The sequence below is a fragment of the Arachis hypogaea genome, chromosome 3, assembly GCF_003086295.3.
Source record: "Arachis hypogaea cultivar Tifrunner chromosome 3, arahy.Tifrunner.gnm2.J5K5, whole genome shotgun sequence".
Taxonomy (NCBI): domain Eukaryota; kingdom Viridiplantae; phylum Streptophyta; class Magnoliopsida; order Fabales; family Fabaceae; genus Arachis; species Arachis hypogaea.
Window position 1 is genome coordinate 9,835,642 of NC_092038.1, and position 22,474 is coordinate 9,858,115.

The following is a 22,474-nucleotide window of genomic DNA, read 5'->3' on the forward strand; positions in this document are numbered from 1 at the left end:
GTTGATGTCTATTTTATTAATTTTTTATTTAAAAATAATTTTGAGTAGTGTAATTTAAACAATATTTACTTTACTATAATCCATTTTGATAGAAAGATTACCAAACATAAATCACTTTGACACAAATTTACTTTTCATCAAAATCAAGTTTGCAAAATCAATTTATGCAAACTCCCATTTACAAACTAAAATACAAACACACACTAAATTATCTTATTTGCACAACAAATTTGGGTTGAGATACCATTTAAAAATGTTGTCTATAATAAACAAAAATGTTGCTTTTGATCAAACACTTTTTCGACAAAATGCAACGCTTTTTAGAGATTGGCTATATAACCGTTAGCCCAATATTTTTGGTCTAAGACAATACTTTTATGTATCAAAAGGAATTTTTTTATAGTAACATTAAGGAAACATTACTTTTATTTACAAAAAAGCAACTCCACATGAGAGTTGTCTTACAGGATCAAACACAATACTTTAACAAAAATTTTATGGTAATATTTTTTACGAATTGTATTTTTTAATAGATAAAATAATACTTGTCCAGATTTTTTTAAAATTGTTTTTTTTTTATATACCTAAAGTAACACTTGTATAAAATTTTTCTGATTTTTTTATAGACTTAAAGCAACACTTATCTAAACTTTTTCTAATTTTTTTTATCTTTTTCTAATACCTAAAGTAATACTTTATTGAATTTTTCTTAAGTTCTCTTTTTTTATATCTAAAATAATATATTTTTTACCTTTGTTATATTTTAATTATATTTCTAACATTTATAAAGTGATTCAATATTATCCTATTGTCAATTATATATTATGAATTTTAGTTAAAGTTTTGAAAATCTCTTCTTGATATTAGAATACAAATGTTTATGATAGAATTGACGATTCACTCCGGATAATAACTCATTAAAAGTTGAAACTAATCACTCATTCATTTTGTTAGGGACATAATTGAACCTAAATAAATAACAGATACAATATTAAAATCGAACACATTCAAATGAAACCTAATTGAGAATGAATACATTTAAATGAAAATAATTAAAAAATACAATCTATAATTAATAACAAGATAACATTAAATTATTTTTATAAACATTAAAAATACAAATAAAATTATTCAAATATTAATAACACAAACAAAATTTACTCTAAATATTATGGACAAAAACGATAATTTACAAAGGAAGCTTCAAGGATTTGGCTCCTCTGTTATTACCAAACGATAATTGTGCGTGCGGTTATTCTAATTTCTGAATAAATAAATAATAACTAACTATATTCTAAACATGTTTTATGGCTACTTAACCCATTGAATTTGGTTAGTATTTTCTCCTTTTATTGGGTTATTTAATGTTCAATTTTATTGGAGTAATTCAATCTCATTTTATTGGTGTAGTTATTTTTCTTTTTATCGTACTAATATATTCCTCTAGATTATGAAACATTTGCAATTATTATGAAAAATGTTTGTCAAAAATATCCTTAGTTCCCATCAATTGTTGATTCTTCTGCACTTTGATCTGATTCTTTTTCTGCTCGCACGCAACACAAATTTTTCTTTAGTTTATTTCTATTTAGTTGCTTAATTATCACTTCTTTCTAGCTAGATTTAAATCGTGGCTGAAAAATCCCATTTAGCCTAATTGTAACTCATTCATTTTAATGTTAATCAGTTTCTAAAACACGATAAATATTATTTTTCCCTTTTTTTTATAAAGCACAAAAAAGAAAAATGAATTTTAAAGAACACTCATATTGAAGCTGAAAGAATCTTGCAAGTTGCAATATTTAGAATTAGAATATCTTAAACAAATTCATATATATACGAATCGGAAATCCTGGCACGCAAAATGTTAGGGAAACCTTCACGTTAAGTTACTATTGTCCTTCTCTTTCTTAGTTCTCATCAACCCTAAATATCCATCATATATTAATAGAAATAAGTTGGATAATATATTTTTGGTCAATTATCCTATCACTCTCAATTTTGGTCTATTTTATTGTAATAAATTTTCTGAAATAAATGAAGTACTAGCCAAATTTGTTTCTTTATAAACAATAATATATGCATAAACAAATGAAGAAATAAACTGGTAATAATAGAACAAATAATATTTTTTTGAAAAAATAATTTTAACTATAGAATAAAAAATGAATTAAAATTTTGAGACAAAAATAAAATAATTTAAATATTAATATTAAGACATAACCAAAATCTTAAAAACTAAGATAGTACACTATTTTTTGCGATATCATATCAAATTTAGAAAATCCCATAGTCACAATTTTTGGAAGCCTTGCATAGTTGCATTTATGTAAATCACATTTCAATTTAATTTTTCAATTTAATTTTTCAATTTAACTAAGTATCCTTTAAATATTATTCTTTATTTATTCTTTAAATAAAAAAATAAATAATAAATAAATTTTTTAATTTTTTGAATAATTAGTATTATACTAGTGAATATTTAAATTAATTAAATAATAATAAATTTTAAAAATAAGAGACATAATTAATTAACGAATTAAAAAATATATTATAAAATTTAAAGACGGACTAAAAATTAAATTTTAAAAAATAAGTAGTATTTTTTAAATAATTAATGACAAAAAACATAAAAGAATTATTGGTGTAAATCTTAAAAAGACTAAAAGATATAGGTTAACAGTAACCCCATGCATTTTCTTTTATTAACTGAAGAAACTTGTGCAAAAGGTTATGACCATCATCACTAGAGAGCATAGTTAGTGAGTTAATGAGTTAATGAGGAGCATATGAAAACTGGCAAGTGACAAGAGGGAATTATAATAAAAATTGGAGTAAAATTTCTCTTTTATTTCTAATCATTTATGAAAGGGATTTGATATTTTTTATTATTAGAAAATAATAACATGATTCTTATCTATTTTTTTTGTGTAATTGAAATGCACTTTTTCAGCGTCTTCTGATGATTAGACTTTTCTAATTATTTTTTATCCGAAAATTAATAAAAAAATCTTTTCAATCACACGGAAAAAATAAATAAAAATCACAATGTTATTTTCTAATAGTTAAAGAATTCTAGATTCATTTTATAAATAGTAGGGAATGGAAGAGGGGTTTTACATTTTTATTTTAAAAATTAGATTTGACTTTTTTAAAGTTTGAATTTTATTTTAGAGAATAAAGTGTGATCTTCTATTTTTAAATGATTTCTCTTTTATATTTATTTTTGGTCCCACTTATAAAATAAATAATGAAAAATCATACTTTACTCTCTAAAATGAAATTTAAACTTTAAAGAATCCAAATCCCTAAAAATTGGGATGGCCTTATCATCCCTCATGGGGTTATCCATAATCCTAATTCATGCCACGTGATTGGGTTATTGGGTGATGGGGACCAAGCTTAATTTAATGCTATGCTCCTCACTTTTTTCAGATTTTCCACATGCTTACAAGTATTTTATGCTATATTCATTTCTAACTATAAATAATTTAGATGTCGACAATTAATTGAAAATAATTTAAATAAATTTTATATCCATCAATGTTTAGTTTTATTATACATTTATGAGTTATGACCAATTGTCAATATTAAAGAGACTAACGACATCTATTTAAATTAACAATTGGTTAAAAATGTCTAATAAAACTGAATAATATTCATAAATATAAAATTTATTTAAATTATTTGTGGTTAATTTTATCAATGTTTAAATTATTCATAATTGAAAATAGATATTTATTCTTCAATCAAAATCAAAATTATAATAGTTAAAAAGTATAAATAAATAATAATAATTATTAGAAAGATTTTGCTAATAATTTTTTTTAACGTTTATATTAGCTTCTTTTGTTAAAATGGTTAAGTGGCTCATTACAAAAAAAAATAACTTAATATACGGTTTAAGACTAAAAGACTAAATAAATTTTAAAATTAAATGATCAAATTGATTATTATATAAATATTGAAAACCAATTTAATTAGTTAGAAAACATATTTCTCATCATAATTTTACAAGTCAACATTTCACTAACATCATTAATTTAACCAATTTAAAATTGGGTATTAATTTGACCATCAAATTTCATCGAAATTAATTTTAAAATAGAATTCATTTAGGTATAATGCACTAAAAATAATAAAATTTAGGTTCGTTTGGAAAGTTTTAAAAGTAATTTTTTTTAGTTTTTGACTTATAAAAAATAGTAGTATTAAATATTAATATCTGATATAATTTTTAAAATTAAATTACAATTTTTTAAGAAAATATTTAGAAGTTTATAAAAAAAGTAAAAAAATAACTTCTTTTATAATACTACTATTTTTTATCATATTTTTATAAAATAAACACTTTTAAAATAAAAAATTTAAATAAAAAATAATTTATTTATAAATTATTTTTAATATAATCATTTATTATTTAAATTATTTTTTTAAAAGAAGTTTAATTAAATTATTTACATACCCAAACTAGACCTTAAAATATCTACACTAATACGAGTCTTTTGTTATTCGCTGGATAAAAAAAAGCCCAACGTCACTCTATCATATATTTGAGTTGATGGAGACTTGGTTGGATGACATATCATATGTCTCTTTAATAATTACATTCGAATTTAAGATTAAAAATATATTTATATATTAATATTAGTCACTAAAATTAATCATCAATATATTTATGTATAAATAAATTATATATATATATTTATATTTTAATATATATTTTATACTAATAATTTTAGTGATTAATTTTAATATACACATAACATAATTTATTCAAATTTTACCGGAAAAAAAATATACTCATACAATGTGTAAATGTATAATGCATAGATAATACTTAGAATCAAAAACTGTTTAATCCACCAAACCAAAAAAAAAAAAGTTGATATACTTTTAAGACCCAAAAAAAAATTTGATCTGCTTTTCCGTGCTGAAAATAATTTTCACTGGCAGATTTTAAAATAAAAATAAATAAATAAATTAACTTCTCACCCAAAAAATAAATAAAAAAATATCTAATATTTACTCGTAAGATTAAAAAATAAAGTAGATTTTACTTCATTCTATTTCTACTTTTAAATAAGTTCGAACAAAATTTTGAAAACACGAAAAAATTCACCAATAAAAAGAACTTCTTATATTTCTCCGACATATTTAAGTTAATTAAAATTGATATTTAATTTTTTTAAAAATATTATTTATATATTAAAATTAATTATTATGTATTTATATACATATATTATTTAACTTATTTTTAATATATATTTTATATTTTAATATATATTTTAAATTTGTTTGAATACATTATAACAAAAAATATTTTAAGTGATTTTTTTAAGATTTAAAAAATTAAAAATAATTTTATGTTTAGATATTTTATGTAAAAGTGTCTTTTTATTTAACAATTATATTTGAGTATGATAATAAAAAAATATTTGTTTACTTATAATGTTAAAGATATTTTTATTTTTTAAATACAAAAAATCTTTTAAAAAAATATAAATTATAGTTTTTATTTTATTTTTATTATTAAAATTTTGTTAAATATATTAAAAAATAAAAATATTTTTTATATATTAGTGATACTTGAATAAATTCTTGGTATTACTAGTTGATTTGTTGATTAATTTTATTATAAACCTAAAATTTGTTGGATTATTTTTTTAAATAAATAATTTGTAGCATATTTATCAATTTACATTGTATTTATTTATCTTGTTTATTGTGTAAACGAGATATATGTATTTATAAATAATTAAATATAATTTTTAAAAATAATAAACAATATTAATAATTTAAATTGGACCAAATTTTCAAATGAAACGTTTCAAATAATAGAAAAATGGAAGTCTTTAAATAATAGGGAAGATAAACCATCCATTTCAAATAATAGAAAAGATGGACGGTCTACTATTAGGGTGTTCGCGGTGCGGTTTGGATCGGTTTTGAGTAAAAAATTCATCCGATCTGAACACTAATTTTATTTGCGATGCGGTTTAGATTTTATGTTTTTTAAAAGAAAATCTGATCCGATCCGATCTAATTTCAAACGGTTTGGATTATATTGGATTTGCGGTTTTATAAATTAAAAAAATTAAATACATATAACAAATCTCAACATAAAATTTTAAAATTTCATTAATAACATAACAAGTTTCAACAATATTTTAAAAAGTCAACAATAACATAACAATAGAAATAAAATTATAGGTTAGTTAAAATAAATAAATAAACAACATTATGAACATAAAATATTTATTAAATAATAATAATACATGGAGTAAAGTATTGTTTTTGTCCCCAACGTTTGGGATAAATCTTAAAATTGTCCCTAACGTTTTAATCGTCCTATTTACGTCCCTAACGTTTTAAAATTGACTCAATGTTGTCCTGCCGTTAGGGATCCGTTAATAAAATTAACGGCGGGACAAAATTGAGACGATTTTGAAACGTTAGGGACGTAAATAGGACTAAAACATTGCGGACAAAAACGATACATAGAAATAAATTTTAATTTTATTCTTCAATAATATCAATTTGTTACTGTACATAGTATTCAATTATTTTTAATCATATTTACACTTAATCACCTTATTTTCATTCTAAATAAATTTATTTTTTTAATTTTACACTTAAAGTAATCTATTTTTGATAAATAAATAAATTTTACACTTTTATTCTAAATAAATAATGTAATGTGATTAGAATGAAAATGTAAAACTATAAAAAAATATAAGTAATGTGATTAAGTAATGAAAGTAAAATTACATTATTTATTTAGAATGAAAGTATAAAATTTATTTATTTATAAAAAAAATTATATTACTTTAAGCGTAAAATTATAAAAAAAATAATTTATTTAGAATGAAAATAAGGTGATTAAGTGTAAATGATTAAAAATAATTGAATACTATGTATAATAAAAAATTGATATTATTGAAGAATAAAATTGAAATTTATTTCTATGTATCGTTTTTGTCCCTAACGTTTTATTCCTATTTACGTTCCTAACGTTTCAAAATCGTCTCAATTTTGTCCCGCCGTTTATTAACGGATCCCTAACGGCAGGACAACATTGAGTCAATTTTAAAATGTTAGGGACATAAATAGGACGATTGAAATGTTAGGGACAATTTTGAGATTTATCCCAAACGTTGGGGATAAAAACAATACTTTACTCTAATAAATGAATAATATAAAAATATATAAAAAATTGAACATATTATAAGCATAATTATAAACATAATAAAAAATAATAATATTATAATACATTGTGCGGTTTGGATTAGATTAGATCGGTTATAAAAAGTAGATCCAAAATCCAATCTGATCTAATGATTTGCAAAAAAATAGAATCCAATCAAATCCGAATTAGTGCGGTTTTGATCAGTTTTTAATTTTAATTTAGATCGATTTGAATTTGAACTCCCCTGTCCACTATTAATACGGTTGCTTCTTTTTCTACTATCCACTGTTAACACATTGCTTCTTCTATTTACTGACCTCTATCTGCCAATAATTTTTTACTAGAATTTACATTAAATTAATTCAAATAATACTTTAAATTTTTAAATTTTTAATGTACTTTTTTAGTATTAATATATATAATTTAAATTTAAAATTTAATATTTAAGAGAATACATAAAAAATTTAAAAATTTTGTTAGTTAAAAATTATATCTCAATTAATATATATAATTTTTATTTACTCTCATATAATAAATAAAATTTAAAATATATATAATTTAAATTTAAAAATTAATAATGAAGAGAGTACATACCAAATTTAATTCACTCGTAAATAAATCAAGTTCCATTTTTTGATTTCATAGCCTTTGGAGAAGATGGAGCAGTAAGTAAAGCATCGCTTCAACTGCGCCCGAAGATGACTATAACTCAATTTTAAAACAGGAAGTATGCTACTTCTAGCATTTGGAAACTCCCATATCTGACTATTGGATATTCTTTCTTGTTACTCTGTATCATCTTTAGAAACGCAGAAGACTCCCCAATACATTTACAGCTAGAAGGAGGCCGTTGAATTTTTTCAATATGTAGAAAATTTAATCTATTTTTTTATTAGTCATAAATATATATATAATTTTTTATATGAAACTATATAAATATTTTTTATCTTAAAAAATATAATTTATAATTCTAACATATTAGAATACTTAATTTTCTATCTTAATAAAATTATACATAAAAATACTTTTAGAGTATTGTATTTATATTTAAATTATAAAAATATTATTAATATAATATTTCTATGTATATCTAAATTATTCGTTAATATAATATTTTTTTACCATTTTCTGTTAATACAGGACTCTCCTCTGGGTTCGCACACTTGAAAGCATGAGTTGAGAATGACTTCCAAGCATCATCACGCGATATAAGCGAAGGAGAATGAGTTAACTCAGCACCAATTGTCATTGCACGTGTTTGACTGCGTTGTGTGACAATAATTCTGCTTCTCCAGCTTCCTAATAAAAAAGGACATTTGGAAGATGTTCCAATCAAAAAATTTTCATTCCAAAACCCATCCAAAACAAGTAGAAACTTTTGTCCTGATAATTTTTTTTGAGCTTGATTTGGAGTACATTCAAGTCTATGATGTTTGAATGAGACAAAGTCAAAGAATGAAAAACTTTTTTGGTTATTTTAGACACAATCAGATGTCTCCGAAACAGAGGCCCATGATCTTAACTGAAAATGGTTCCTCATCCTTTATGTTATTGTATAAAACCTGAGCAAGAGTGATCTTTCCTACCCCTCCCATCCCAACAGTTGCAGCCACAGGCACCCCTTCTCCATTCGATTCTCCCAAAGAAGAAAATCAATAATCTTCTCCTTATCATCGTTCCTACCATAAACTCTAGTTTCATCCACCAAAGAAGTCGTAGCAGAAACTAATGAAAGTGATCTAGTACCTACACCACCTTCCTTTAAGACCAAGAAGATCTTTATGCTCTATTATAGACTTCAACCTCTCAGCAATACTCTCAACTTTCGATTAACTCTTTCAGCAAAAGGATTGAGAGAAGCAGCATAATCTATTACCTGATCCAAGGTGGTGTGAAAACCAGAATCCATCTTGTCTAGTAAGGCTTTGGTGGCAATCTCATCCAAGATATGATCAGCATCATAAGCAGCATTTCTGAGTCTATCAACTCAATCCTTCACCAAAGAATTAAAATAATATATTATTAAATTTAAAGACTGATTAAAGATTAAATTTTAAAGAATAAGTTGTATTTTTAAAAAATTTAATGACAAAAAAAAGAATTATTGGTGTAAATCTTGAAAAGACTAAAAGATATAGGTTAACAGTAACCCATGCATTTTCTTTTAACTGAAGAAACTTCAGCAAAAGGGTATGATCATCATCACTAGAGAGCATAGTTAGTGAGTTAATGAGGAGCATATGAAAACTGGCAAGTGACAAGAGGAAGTTATAATAAAAATTGGGGTGGCCTTATCATCCTTCATGGGGTTATCCATAATTCTAATTCATGCCACGTGATTGGGTTATGGGGACCAAGATTAATTTAATGCTATATGCTCCTCCCTTTTTCCACATGCTTACAAGTATTTTATGCTACTTAACTTTGTATCGACGGGATCGGAAAAGATTTTTGAATAAATAGTTAAATACTCATTTCTAACTATAAATAATTTAGATGTCCACAATTAATTGTAAATAATTTAAATAAATTTTATATCCATCCATGTTTAGTTTTATTAGACATTTATGACCAATTATCAATATTTAAGAGGCTAACAGCATCTATTTAAATTAACGATTAGTTAAAAATGTCTAATAAAATTGAATATTAATAGATATAAAATTTATTTAAATTATTCGTAGTCAATTTTATCAATGTTTAAATTAATCATTAATTTAAAATAGATATTTATTCTTCAATCAAAGATCAAAATTATAATAGTTAAAAAGTATAAATAAATAAATAATAAGAAGAATGTTAGGGACCAGTAATTTTGATGTTTTGTAACCATCAATTGGTCATCAATAGTATTTTTAATGGTATGAGATTATATCTAATAGTAAAATATCATTCACTTTTGTTTTGATGGTTAAATATTGTTTAGAAAACACAAAATTTACTGACCCCTATACTTTTCCTAATAATAATTAGAAAGATTTTGCTAATAATTTTTTAACGTTTATATTAGCTTTTGTTAACATGGTTAACTGGCTCATTACAAAAAAAAAAAAAATTTACGGTTTAAGACTAAAAGACTAAATAAATTTTAAAAATTAAATAATCAATTTGATTATTATATAAATCTTGAAAACCAATTTAATTAGATAGAAAACATATTTCTCATCATATGTTTACAAGTCAATATTTCACTAACATCGTTAATTTAACCAATTTAAAATTGGGTATTAATTTGACCAACAAATTTCATATAAATTAATTTTAAAATAGAGTTCATTTAGGTGTAATGCACTAAAAATAATGAGATTTAGAAGAACTACACTAATATGAGTCTTTTCTTTTTCGCTGGATAAAAAAAGCCCAACGTCACTCTATCATATATTTAAGTTGATCTGTTTTTAAGACAAAAAAAAAAGAGTTGATGTGCTTTTCGCTTCGCATGCTGTAAATAATTTTCACGGCAGATTTCAAAATGAAATAAATAAATAAATAAACTTCTCACCGAAAAAATAAATAAAAAAGGATTCTAATATTTACTCATAAGATTAAAAAATAAAAAAGTAGATTCCACTTCACTCTATCTCTACTTTTAAATAAGTCGGAATAAAATTTTGTAAGCACAAAAATATACACCAATAAAAAATAAAAAAAACTTCTCATATTTCTCCCACATATTTAAAGTGAATTAAAATCAATATTTAATTTTTTAAGAATATTATTTATATATTAAAATTATTTATTAAAATTAGTCATTATATATTTATATATATATATTATTTAATTTATTTTTAATAAATATTTTATATTTTAATATAAATTTAAATTTATTTAGATAAATTTTAACAAAAAATCTTTTAAATTATTTTTTTAAAATTTAAAAAAATAAAAATAATTTTACATTTAGATATTTTGTTTAATAATTATATTTGAGTGAAATAATAAAAAGATATTTTTTTTATTTATAATATTAAAAACATAATTTTTCAAATACAAAAAATCTTTTAAAAAATATAAATGGTAGTTTTTATTTTATTTTTATTATTAAAATTTTGTTAAATTTAATAAAAAATAAAAAGTATTTTTTTATAATTTAGTGATACTTAAATAAATTTTTCGTATTATTAGTTAATTTTGATGATTAATTTTAGTGTAAATCTAAAATTTGTTAGCATTTAAGTAAATATATAAAAGAAAAAAAAAGGAGAAAAAATATAAGTTGGCACGTGTTAAAAGTGTGAGATAAAGAAGTAGGTAGATTCGGTCCCTCGGTGATGGTGGTGGATGTCGAACACGTGTTTCATTAGGTGTCATCTTGTCTTTCTCTATGTCTTGCATCTTTCCCAATTTTCGGACCCTTCTCCATTCTCTATTTTCTTTTTCTTTTTCTTTTTCTTTTTTTATTGGCTTGTAAAAGAAGAAGAGCCTTGCAAGCAACGAATAAATAAACTCATTGACTCAACTGAATCTTTCTAATTAAAATACCTCACTGAACTTTCCCAGTTTTTCCGGAACGAGAAGAAGATTCTCATGCTACCTTCTTCATTAAATTAAAAGGTACAACTACTACTACTGCTACTAATTTATTGTTTTTCGTTTTCAATTTTCTACTATTTAAAGCTTTTAATAGCAGCTGAGATAGTCTCTTTCACTAGAATTATAATTAAGTTAAATTAAATATGTATGCAGTTAAAGTTGAAATCTTTATATGATGATCACAAAATCTTTATATGATGATCACAAAAGTTTTTGATGAATTTCTACTGAGTTCACTTGCTATGGCTTGTTAGTGCAGATTTGAGTTTTTGGGTATGGAAGTTCTCTGTTATGGTTCCACACCATGCTGCCAAGTGGTGCAGACAAAGTGGAAATTGGTTGAAAAGAACTTCAATTCACGCCAATCAAGGTTTCCAAGCTTTGTAAATCATGGAATTTCTTGTTCCAACACCGTACCCAGAATTGATTCCATGAGATTTCATGATAGGTCACTAAGTGTTCCAGAAGAGTCCAGAAGATTGAAGAGTTTCAGGGTTTATAGTGGAACTTCTGATGGCTATGTGATTGGTAGTGAAGATGAAATTGCAGGGATTGATGAACATGCTGCTTCTAAGATTCTTGTTCCAGGGTTACCAGATGGTTCAAATGGTGAATTTGGTGCTCCTATAAGTAGTTGTTTCTGGCAATGGAAACCTAAACTTAATGTACACTATGAGAAAGCTGGTTGTGAAAACATTGGTTCACCAAATGTTCTTTTTCTTCCTGGTTTTGGTGTTGGTTCTTTCCATTATGAGAAACAGCTTAAGGATTTGGGGCGTGATAATAAAGTGTGGGCATTGGATTTTCTAGGCCAAGGAATGTCCCTTGCTTTTGAAGACCCTGCCCCTAAGATTAAGGAAGGTGAAAGGGATATGGATAGGGATAGTACTTCTTCATGGGGTTTTGGAGAAGAAGCTGAACCTTGGGCAACTAAGCTTGTTTACTCTGCTGATTTGTGGCAAGATCAAGTTAGATACTTCATTGAAGAGGTAAATGACATTGTCTTAGATTGGTTGCAACAACTTACTTTGAAAATTTATTGATTCTTAGTGGAATGACTGTGTTTTCGGTTTTCGGCAGGTGATCCGGGAGCCTGTTTATATTGTGGGGAACTCACTAGGAGGATATGTTGCATTGTATTTCGCAGCACGAAACCCTCATTTGGTGAAGGGTGTCACATTGCTTAATGCAACACCTTTTTGGGGGTTTCTTCCTAATCCAATCAAGAATCCACGGATAGCGAAATTGTTTCCATGGGCAGGAACATTTCCTTTACCTTCTAGTATAAGGAGGTTCACAGAATTGGTGTAAGTTTTATTCAATGTTATTCATTTGTCTCTTTGAAAAGGCATGTTTCTTATAAAACGTTCTGTTTTGACCTTTAGGTGGGAGAAAATTAGTGACCCTGCAAGCATTGCTCAGGTGCTTAATCAGGTTTATGCAGATCATTCGACAAATGTAGATAATGTGTTTTCGCGCATAATTGAAACCACAAGGCACCCTGCTGCCGCAGCATCGTTTGCTTCAATCATGTTTGCTCCTCAGGCTGAAATATCTTTTGCTGAAGCTTTATCTAGGTAGCAGAATACTAAAACAATTATAGCATTAAGAATTTGAATACTGCTGTGGCTATGGATATGCATTTATGATTTATGGTTCAAACCTTGAGGATTTTGAGTGTTGTTTGCAATGTAGATGTAGAGAAAACGATGTGCCGATATGCCTGATGTATGGGAAAGAAGATCCATGGGTGAAGCCAATATGGGGAGTGCAAGTGAAGAAACAAGTGCCTGAAGCTCCATACTATCAGATCAGCCCCGCCGGTCACTGCCCTCATGATGAAGTACCTGAGGTATGCAACTAGCATCCCTTCCTCATTTTCTAGTTCCATGTGACTGTTATGGCAAATGCTTAAAAGTGCATCCCCAAGGGTGTAATGTAAACCGTCTAACCTAATAATTAGATTCCACGGCTTGAATCCGTAGCTTTGAGGTCACAGAGAGACAACTCAACCCTTCTCCAACGCTCCCCTTCATGGCAAATGCTTGACATACACAAATAGATTAAAATAAAAGAGAGGTTAAGAGAGTAAAAAGCATTGCTAGAATTTTGCTTTCACAAAAATGTCTCATGTTTATTGACACTTTCAACATGAATTCAGTCAGTTACACCAACCAAAGATGGATCCATGTTTAAATAGTTGGGGACATGTAAATGTACCTACAATGTTTTGCCCTATTATATTGTTAAGTTGACCCCTACACCAACCTATGAGTAGGTGAGGCTTCTCGACTCGCTTTTTGCGCGGCTCGGTGTCTTACCCTATAAAAACTTTTGATTATTCCTCTATGAGAAGTTTGTTTATTCGATTATTCTGCCATAAAAAGTTTGATTATTCGACTGAGTTAGTGTTATACTACTTGAGTTGATTCTGAAAATTTTTGTCCAAGATTATTATTGTAGCATTGGTCATTCAGATCATATCATTGTGTGCAGGTGATAAATTTCTTACTAAGGGGTTGGATCAGACACCTTGAGTCCAGTGGCTCTCTCTCATTGCCACTGCTTGATGAGCTAGACAGCAAGAAACATACTAATGCCATTGCTAGGGAATTGGAATACATTAGAGAAGGTTCAAAAAAATCAGTGATGGTAAGATATTTTGGGTCCACAGTTTCCTTGTGGGACAGGCTAATATCTTACATCAATTCAGGCTCCAAGTTAAGGAATTTGGCAGCCAAGTCACAACAATGATGTATGATCAATTATGCCCTCTTGATAAGATAAGAAAAAAATTGTATATTTTGTGTATAAAGAAAATGAATCAACTGCCATTCACTTATTGTAGAATCAGTTTGCTATTGTATGGCATAGCACACTATAGTGATTAGAGTGATTTAGTCTAAAATGGTTTACGTGTTCATACATAATCGTAGAACTATGAAGCAACAACAATGCGCACGACATTAATTTGCTAGTAATTAGTATATGGTTTAAAACATTAAAAATGGAATCCTTTATTGGAGAACGTCTATCAATTTATATTAAAATAATTTCTAATATAAGAAATTGTTTTAATTTGATAAACTGGCTCAAAAAATAATTTTAATTTGATAAAATGATTTAAAAACATTTTAAATATCAAATTTGGATTTTTCTTAAATCTCTTAAAAAATAGCTCTTGATAATTTTATGCCAAGTGTTTTTTCTTTTATATGTATTTTTAAATATTCTAAAAAAATTAGATTAAATACATAAATTATTTGCTATTTTATAAAAAGAAAGTAATTATTTTATCAAAATAAATTACTGGATTAAAATATAATTTTCTCCCCGGAAAAATGAGAATTTATTCAAATAAAAAAATGAGAATCCACTTTAAAGGTTTCTATTTAAAAAGTTGGAAGTAGTTGTCTTCAACGGTTGGGAGAAAAAGCATCAAAGAACTACTATGAAGGATACGCAATGTAATGGAGAGTAGAGAATGAGAACGATATCGGGGGCGTTTCGCTCGATCAAACGCCCAAATCTAAACCCTAATTTATCCAAATCCTCATCACCTACTGCTTCCACATCGCACCTGAATTTCAATTCCGAACCAAAATCGGAGTCTTGGTGCGTTTATCTGATCCTCTCCACCAACCACCCAATCAAAACCTACGTTGGGGTCACAACCAATTTCCCTCGCCGGTAACTCCAATTTCACCTTCTACTGAGCTGCATCGTTATAGATGTAGCTCCCAAATTCTATTTACTTGTAATTGGATTCTGATCCGTTCACCTGGGACCTCAAAGTTTTGCTTTTTATAATTTTTATCCCTCAATCATACTTGTATTTTTGAAATTGATCATGCTATGTAACAGAGATTAGTGTTGGAGCCTGGGGTTAGATTTGATATCAAGGAAACTCAATATACTCATGTTGTAAACTTGTATTATGCTATGAAAATTTCAATGCCTCTCTGTATTGTATACAATGAATTCAGATTTTTATGATATTGGTATGGTAAAAGTACTATGCTTTGGTTTAGAATACTTAATTTTCAGTCAGACTAAAGCTGCATAAATTGTTACTTTCCTATTTGCCATTGACTTGCTTTTGCATTTTGATTTAAATTTTGTTCTTTTCATGAAGTTGTTTCTGTTATTGCCCTTTATTTTGTAATGCTGTTGTCTGCAACTTGCCATGGAGTTGAGGGAGTAGATATTTAATTTGTGCTTATCTTAATTGGTGTAGATTGAAGCAGCATAACGGCAAGCTTAAGGGTGGTGCAAAAGCATCCCGTGCTGGAAGGCCATGGATTTGTGCATGCCTCATTTGTGGTTTTGCAGACCGGAGCGAAGGTATATTATATACATTTGTACTTTTCATGTGCTTTTTTTTATACCAGTTGCCAAGACACTGCATGATTGTTTTTTCATGGTTATAACTTTAAGCCCAACACATTTCCGGACTAAGCTAATTGATAAATTGTTGAAAGATGTTGCAAGTTTCTGCCACTATTGGCTTTTAGAGAGAAGAAACTGTAAAGAGTGAGCAAATCAGTCAAAATTTGCTCATCTGTTCTTACAATGGTGTAATGTGATATGGTGGTTTGATGCAATGATTTTGACAAATACAAATAATGTGTTTTTATTGTTAAAGGGGATGTTTTCCCAGCTGTAGTAATCTATCCTAGATAAAAAAAAAAAATTAAAAGGAGATTTGAGCATAAATGGGATACTACAAACATGATCCAAGACAAGGTGCAATGCCATCGTTTGATCCATGTAGCCAACTTATCCTAGTCGGCAGGATCATGCTTTGTTGTTTTCGTTGTTGTTGAAGTAATTGGTTCTAGCTAAGATCTGGCAAATAAGATGAAAATGATATCTGCACTTTAGTGTTATTCTGTGACTTGATTTTCTCTTTTTCTTAGACCAGTGTTGAGGAAGATAATTGTCTCATCTTGTTATGTTTAAGCTGCAAAGATTTGCAGCATTGGTAGTTTCTCATGTCTTTGCAGTTAATGTATTTTGTACTGTGTTCCTTCATCATTGTAGCTTGTGTGTTTGAATCAAAATGGAAAGATTTCTCAAGGAAATCTCCCCGCAAAAGTAAAGGTGGCAGCAGCTCCAAACAGATTGAAGATCCCTCACGTCCGTTGCTGCAACACAGGCAAGCAGCTTTAAATAGAGTGAAAAGCTCACTTGACTGCTCTCACTTAGAAATTAACTGGCATTTAGATCCATCGTGATTCGACCTCCATTCTATGTACTTTAATGAATTAATAACAAAAAATTGAAAAAATGGCAAAACATAGGCCAAATATTTAATATCAACTGTACCATAGGCATTGATTCATTGTTGTAGCAGAAGTTATCCATAATGTATTATCTTGAGGAAGCTTATCCTCTTATAGCAAATATTAAATTCATACATAATGTATTATCTTGAGGAAGCTTATCCTCTTATAGCAAATATTAAATTCATACGTGTAATCAAAGTATGATATTTGTCAAATACATTTGAACTTTTCCCTTCAATTTTCATTAGTTTTAATCAAAACTCCAATTTATAGATTGATTCATATGCCAAATATAAAAACAGAATCATATGGAGCATGTAAAATTTTTAATTCAATTCAAAATGATACACTATTCTCGTTCATGGTGTTAGCAACAACATGAAATACTTTGTCATTTAGTTGGGGGAGAACTATAAAAACTCCTTTTTGTTCTGAGGTTCCAACAATGCTCAAATCATCAAAGAGAACTCAGAATGCAGCACTGAGATTCTTGACAAATGCTCCCAAGGCAGCATAATCCTCAAACGCCATGACATCAATGCGACAGCGGACGAACTCAGGCAGGAACAACCAAAAGCTGGTGGCAGCAACAAATCCAAAGGTCAACAGTCCGGATACCAATCTCGGCAACCGCCGCGTGGATCCAAGTGTCTTCTTTAACACAATCTCCACCATCAAACACAATCCATGAAGGACAAAGAACTCCATCATCCTCAAGGTGGGTGGCATCCTCCCCATATAGTATAATATCAGCTCATGCATTATCCCTGATACCACAAAAGTTGCAAAAACTGCTGGCAATGGAGCCCAGCTGGGACCAACCACATTCATTGCGGCTTTCAGTGATGGCTGGTAAACTGCCGGGCGTAAAATGCTGGTGACCATGAGGTTCCACCTTCTGCCCCAGAAGTCCTGGAGTGAAGTGGAGAGTAGTGGATTATTGAATTGTGGCTCCAGCTCCATCCCCATGGTTCTAGCCAGTGCAGCAAAAGTAGCTAACAGAAGCTCTAACATGAAGTAAATATGGAAACAGTACATGCCAAAAATGACTTTTGGGTGGATCTGATGACTGTAATCATACAGTTTCACCAAAGAAGCCAAAAGAATGGCCTTTATTGCATATGGTAAAAGTGGCGTGTGACCTTTGCTGGGGTTGGTAGGAGATGTCTTTTCTTTGCTCTGGCCATTGGTTTTTGGCGTTTCTGAAGATGGATTGGTTACAAAATGTGAACTTTTGGAATGCTTTGATGGATCTGGAGGTGGTGGGGTTTTGCCATCTTGAGAGGTTTTAGATCTGATGTGTGGTTGATTCTGTTGGATCTTGATAGGAAGGGAAGCAGAAGCTACAAAACATCCTAAAGAAATTGATGGATCAGAGGACAAGGGACCTTTGTTGAAGGCAAAGAGAATGAGTTTGAAGGTTCCAAGCCATGCAAAGAAGAATCCAGTGTTGCCTCTCAAGTGCACACTTGAGAAGTTGAAAGGGATGAAGAGGAAGAAGCATATGATAGGAGCTAAAAAGAGAAGTCTTCTTGTTCCTGCAGAGATTGATCTACCAATCCAATAACAATAGCATAAAGATATCACAACTGAAATGTTCACCTTGATGACCATGATAATATCACCCTCCATAACTGCTTAAGAATCTAATTCGTGAGAACAATCCTTAAAGATTGGTTAAGACTCGACAATTAATGAGACTTTGGAATTATACCTCAAAATCAAAGGTGGACTTCGAGAAAGCCACACACAAAATAAGGTAGCATTGACATATGAATATGATATTGCCATGTGTTTGGGGGAATTTAATAATAAATTAAGAACCTATGACTTGGAGTTGCATTTTGTGGCGGTGGTTTACATAATAACCTAGTTTAATTTTTCATTATCTTTGCAGAAGATTTATGCTGAGATTGATGTGGATAATATTATATTATCCCGTGAGTAACACATGCAAACCAAAAAATCTGTCTGTGCGCTGACCAGAAAGTGTGGATTGTTAGAATTTTGGACTGGTAATTAAAAACTCAAACAACTTTCCAATATGAAAAAACCGTTAGATTGTTACACAATGGGGGTGTGTTCATTTCTTGTATCACGGTTCATTTTTATTTTGTTGAAGCTTAGTAGGTGAATTGGTGATATGCAAATATGCAATACTAGAGTAAAAAAAGGGGGCAAGTAGCCGTAGAATCCCATAGACCTACTTTAAAGTTTTAAAGGATGCGTTATGCAAGGTCCCCACCCCTTTTATAGCGCCAAGAATTTTCCTTTTAAGTAGAAACATCGAAACAATACGTAACGGGTAGGGTAACACCGATTTATTTAATGCTATATTCACATGAAGAATTGACAATTATCATTACATTGGAAGTTTACGTGACTATGGGACATTACCCTTAAGTTGGTAGTAAAATTCTATGTTGCCTCCTTTAACATTTAGATTATATAACATTTTTACCATTATTATTATACTTTAAAATTGTATCAGTGTGTTGAGTTTAAAAAATAATAATCATATTTTTTGTTTTGACATATATATATATATATATTATTGGTTAAGCGGACTGGACAATCTCCAATTCTAGACAAACATATTATATTTAGTTGGGTTAAATATCCAAAATTATTTAAAATATGTTTTATTATGTAAGTCATAATAAGTATTAATCTATTAAAATATTGGACTAAACTTTAGACCTAAGCAAAGTAATTAGGTGCTTATTTTCTTGGCCCATCAAAGAGAATGAAAAAAGACCTAATGCTGCTAGTTTTTGGGCAAATAGATTGGAGTTTGCACTATATTCAACATTGTTAAACTTCACAAGCAAATAAATAAGTTTAGAATTAGTTCAAACTTATGTGAAGAAGTGCTTCACTTTTCGATTAAGCACCAAAAGAGGAAAAGGAGAAAAAAAATAAAAGATTGGAGACTAAGTTTTAGAAAAAAAGGTAAAACAAATTAATCATTCTTGTGCACAGATAATAGTTTGTTGAAGCTACTTTAAAGAAGCAATCACAATTCAGGTAGGAAGAAGAAAATAGAGGTTATTTTTCTCTGCTGCAAATTAAAGACAGAAAATGTAACTTGGGACTAAAGCACAAGATTAAGAGTGTGGATTTGGCTAACACATTGAAAGTCTCTTGACCAAGTCATCGTTGCTGCCTATCTCTCTTCTGTGTCACTCATCTGATTTTTAACCCTAATTTTCAGCTTCAATTTCTTGGGAGAAGAAGAAGAACTCAGCTGGTTTAAGACTCAAAATGTTGACTCTTACCTCTAATCCAACTTTAGAGGTGTTATCCTATACATAAAAGAGTAATCAGCCAAAGATTGGGGTAAGGAGAGATAACTCATAAATCTGAACCTACTCAGCACCCTTATCACTCAAATATGAAATTTTGGAAGCAATGCACCTACATTAAAAGGAGCATTCCGCTAAGATAGAAGACAACATTAGAGAGTTCTAAAATCGGGTTATGCTCATAGCTTTCAAGCTGTTTTAATTCTTCTATTTCATGTTTTTTTATTAAATATTCTGGTTCTTTAGTTTATCATTCTTTGTTTTAATTAATGAAAAAAGCATAAATGTGAGAATTTAGAAAAAGCCATTGAGAAAAAAAGTAAAGAGAATTAACTTGAAGAAAAGCTAAAAATTATGTCAATCTCTTTATAATTACGTTCTATTTTGTTTCTTATATCTGAAAGGTATCCTTTGTTAAGTTGGCTGAGCACTTAATGTTGATAGTCTAGGAAGTGACCGAGCCAAATCAAGTTTGGTTAGAAGTTTGATTTGTCTCGGATAGAATTAGGAAGAATCCTAAGGAATTGGTGAATGTAACTCTTTAAAAGAACAGTAAAAATTCTACCATAGTTGTAGTGGATACTGGATGCAGGCCACATTTTATAAGGTGGTTGAACCAAGATATATAACTGTGTGCTTTTTTCTTCTATGTTCTGTTTCTGATGCGTTCATTATGAGACAAAAGTAATTTGTCTCCTATATAATTACTTTCGTAGACTATGTACTATTTTTGAAGTTAAAATAAAATTTAAAAAAATTTAAAAAATGTCATAGATTCAACTCCCTTCTCTAAGCCATTGAAAACTTTTACAGTAATTAATATATAATACAACATCAATCATGCTAGGTGTATATCGAAATCAGTCACTATTATTATTTTTTTTATCAAATATAGCTTTTCATTTAATGAAAATAATTTTTTGGGTCCAAGTTGGACCTCAAACAATGTCAAAATAGGGAATTCCCACAAGTAAAAAGTCATGAAACAACCTATGAAAAGAGAAAAGAATAATGTTTGGGTGGTTTCTTTCTAGCATCAGCATCTTCACTCTGTTTTTCAAACTGCTCAGCAATATCGAAATTTCGAAGCATTCTTCCTTGCTACTTCAACAACGCGTTGACAATCAAAGCTACGACCCTCGAAGATAAATTTATTTCGGGCTTTCCAAATTTCCCAAATCAGGTACGCAGCTGCTCTCATTTGCATCCTACCATTCCTTTTGTTCTTCAATTTTTCGGTTAATTCAAACCATAATTTTCATGTTTTTTGTCCGGCTCGAAAATCAGGAGCATCAATTTCAAAACTCAGCCATACATCTCCGGACTGCATGCAACTAATCAAGTAGTGTTGGATAGATTCATCAACTTGGTTATATCTTTGGCAGATTGGAGAAACAGTAGGTATTCGTTCATGAATCCTTTGACCCATTGGTAATCCTTTATGCATCACTTTTCACAAGAAAATTCTGATGGGTTGTACTTTTAGGTCCCAAATCGAGCTCCAAAGTCTTTTCTGTCGGCACTGTGTAGGCATCAAATCAAGGGGAGGGTGGTAGAATTGGTGAGCTAAGTCATATTCTGAAGCCACTGAGTAATTTCCACTTCTTCCATGGTTCCAGGTGACTTTATCACTTCCTTCTTCTATATCTGTTTGTAGAATGACATGTGCAATCTCTGCATTAAACTGTGCTATTATGAGCTGTTGATTCTATTTTTTGGTATCTGTTATGAGTTTATTAACCCATGTTAATTCTGAGTCACCATTTGAAACCATTTGGGTAGATAGGGCCAGATGATCTTTGATCCAAGTATCCTCCTAAATTCTCACATAATGACCATTTCCCACCTTCCATCATACTCTTTTTTTTAGAACATTCCGTCCTTCTAACAAACTTCGCCAGCCCCAAGAGAGGCTGATACCCGTTTCTGCCTTGAGAAAGTCAGAATACTTGAAATACTTGCTCTTATATACTTTGCAGATTAGTGGGTCAGGTTTTGTTTGTAGTCTCCAACCTTGCTTACCTAACATCACCAGATTGAAAGCTCTGAGGTCTTTAAAGTTCAATCCTCCTTGAATTTTCAGCCTGCACAAAACGCTCCATTTAACACAGTGCATTCTTCTCTCTGCCCCCACCAAAACTGTCAAATCATCGGATGTA

General features: G+C 28.8%; 3 protein-coding genes across 4 annotated transcripts; 2 read left to right on the forward strand and 1 right to left on the reverse strand.

The window, feature by feature from the left end:
- The first annotated feature begins 11,515 nt into the window (after positions 1 to 11,515).
- LOC112789392 (pheophytinase, chloroplastic) lies at positions 11,516 to 14,630 on the forward strand. 2 transcript variants are annotated; one of them, XM_025831261.3, is made up of 6 exons: positions 11,516 to 11,743; positions 11,977 to 12,711; positions 12,803 to 13,029; positions 13,108 to 13,299; positions 13,418 to 13,574; positions 14,219 to 14,630. In XM_025831261.3, the coding sequence occupies exons 2-6, from the start codon at positions 11,998 to 12,000 to the stop codon at positions 14,474 to 14,476; spliced, it is 1,548 nt and encodes a 515-aa protein (XP_025687046.1). In that variant the 5' UTR covers positions 11,516 to 11,743; positions 11,977 to 11,997; the 3' UTR covers positions 14,477 to 14,630. The 2 variants fall into 2 exon arrangements, with proteins under 2 accessions (XP_025687046.1, XP_025687045.1); XM_025831260.2 differs by having other exon boundaries at positions 11,982 to 12,711.
- Positions 14,631 to 15,121: 491 nt separating this feature from the next.
- Positions 15,122 to 17,248, forward strand: LOC112789395 (structure-specific endonuclease subunit slx1). Its single transcript, XM_025831263.3, has 3 exons — positions 15,122 to 15,412; positions 15,960 to 16,066; positions 16,766 to 17,248. Exons 1-3 carry the CDS (start codon positions 15,207 to 15,209, stop codon positions 16,957 to 16,959), a joined length of 507 nt encoding a protein of 168 aa, XP_025687048.1. The 5' UTR covers positions 15,122 to 15,206; the 3' UTR covers positions 16,960 to 17,248.
- Positions 17,249 to 17,319: 71 nt separating this feature from the next.
- On the reverse strand, positions 17,320 to 18,955 carry LOC112789393 (acyl-CoA--sterol O-acyltransferase 1-like). Its single transcript, XM_025831262.3, has one exon. The coding sequence runs from the start codon at positions 18,640 to 18,642 to the stop codon at positions 17,479 to 17,481; it is 1,164 nt and encodes a 387-aa protein (XP_025687047.1). The 5' UTR covers positions 18,643 to 18,955; the 3' UTR covers positions 17,320 to 17,478.
- Positions 18,956 to 22,474: the final 3,519 nt, after the last annotated feature.

Bases quoted from the DNA above. Each gene is read 5' to 3' on its own strand.
- LOC112789395 (XM_025831263.3), top strand. From the start codon at position 15,207: ATGAGAACGATATCGGGGGCGTTTCGCTCGATCAAACGCCCAAATCTA. The intron at 15,413-15,959 runs GTAACTCCAATT...TAATTGGTGTAG, and splicing joins ACAACCAATTTCCCTCGCCG to ATTGAAGCAGCATAACGGCA. The intron at 16,067-16,765 runs GTATATTATATA...TCATCATTGTAG, and splicing joins TTTTGCAGACCGGAGCGAAG to CTTGTGTGTTTGAATCAAAA.
- LOC112789393 (XM_025831262.3), bottom strand. From the start codon at position 18,642: ATGGAGGGTGATATTATCATGGTCATCAAGGTGAACATTTCAGTTGTG.
- LOC112789392 (XM_025831261.3), top strand. From the start codon at position 11,998: ATGGAAGTTCTCTGTTATGGTTCCACACCATGCTGCCAAGTGGTGCAG. The intron at 12,712-12,802 runs GTAAATGACATT...GGTTTTCGGCAG, and splicing joins TTAGATACTTCATTGAAGAG to GTGATCCGGGAGCCTGTTTA. The intron at 13,575-14,218 runs GTATGCAACTAG...CATTGTGTGCAG, and splicing joins CTCATGATGAAGTACCTGAG to GTGATAAATTTCTTACTAAG.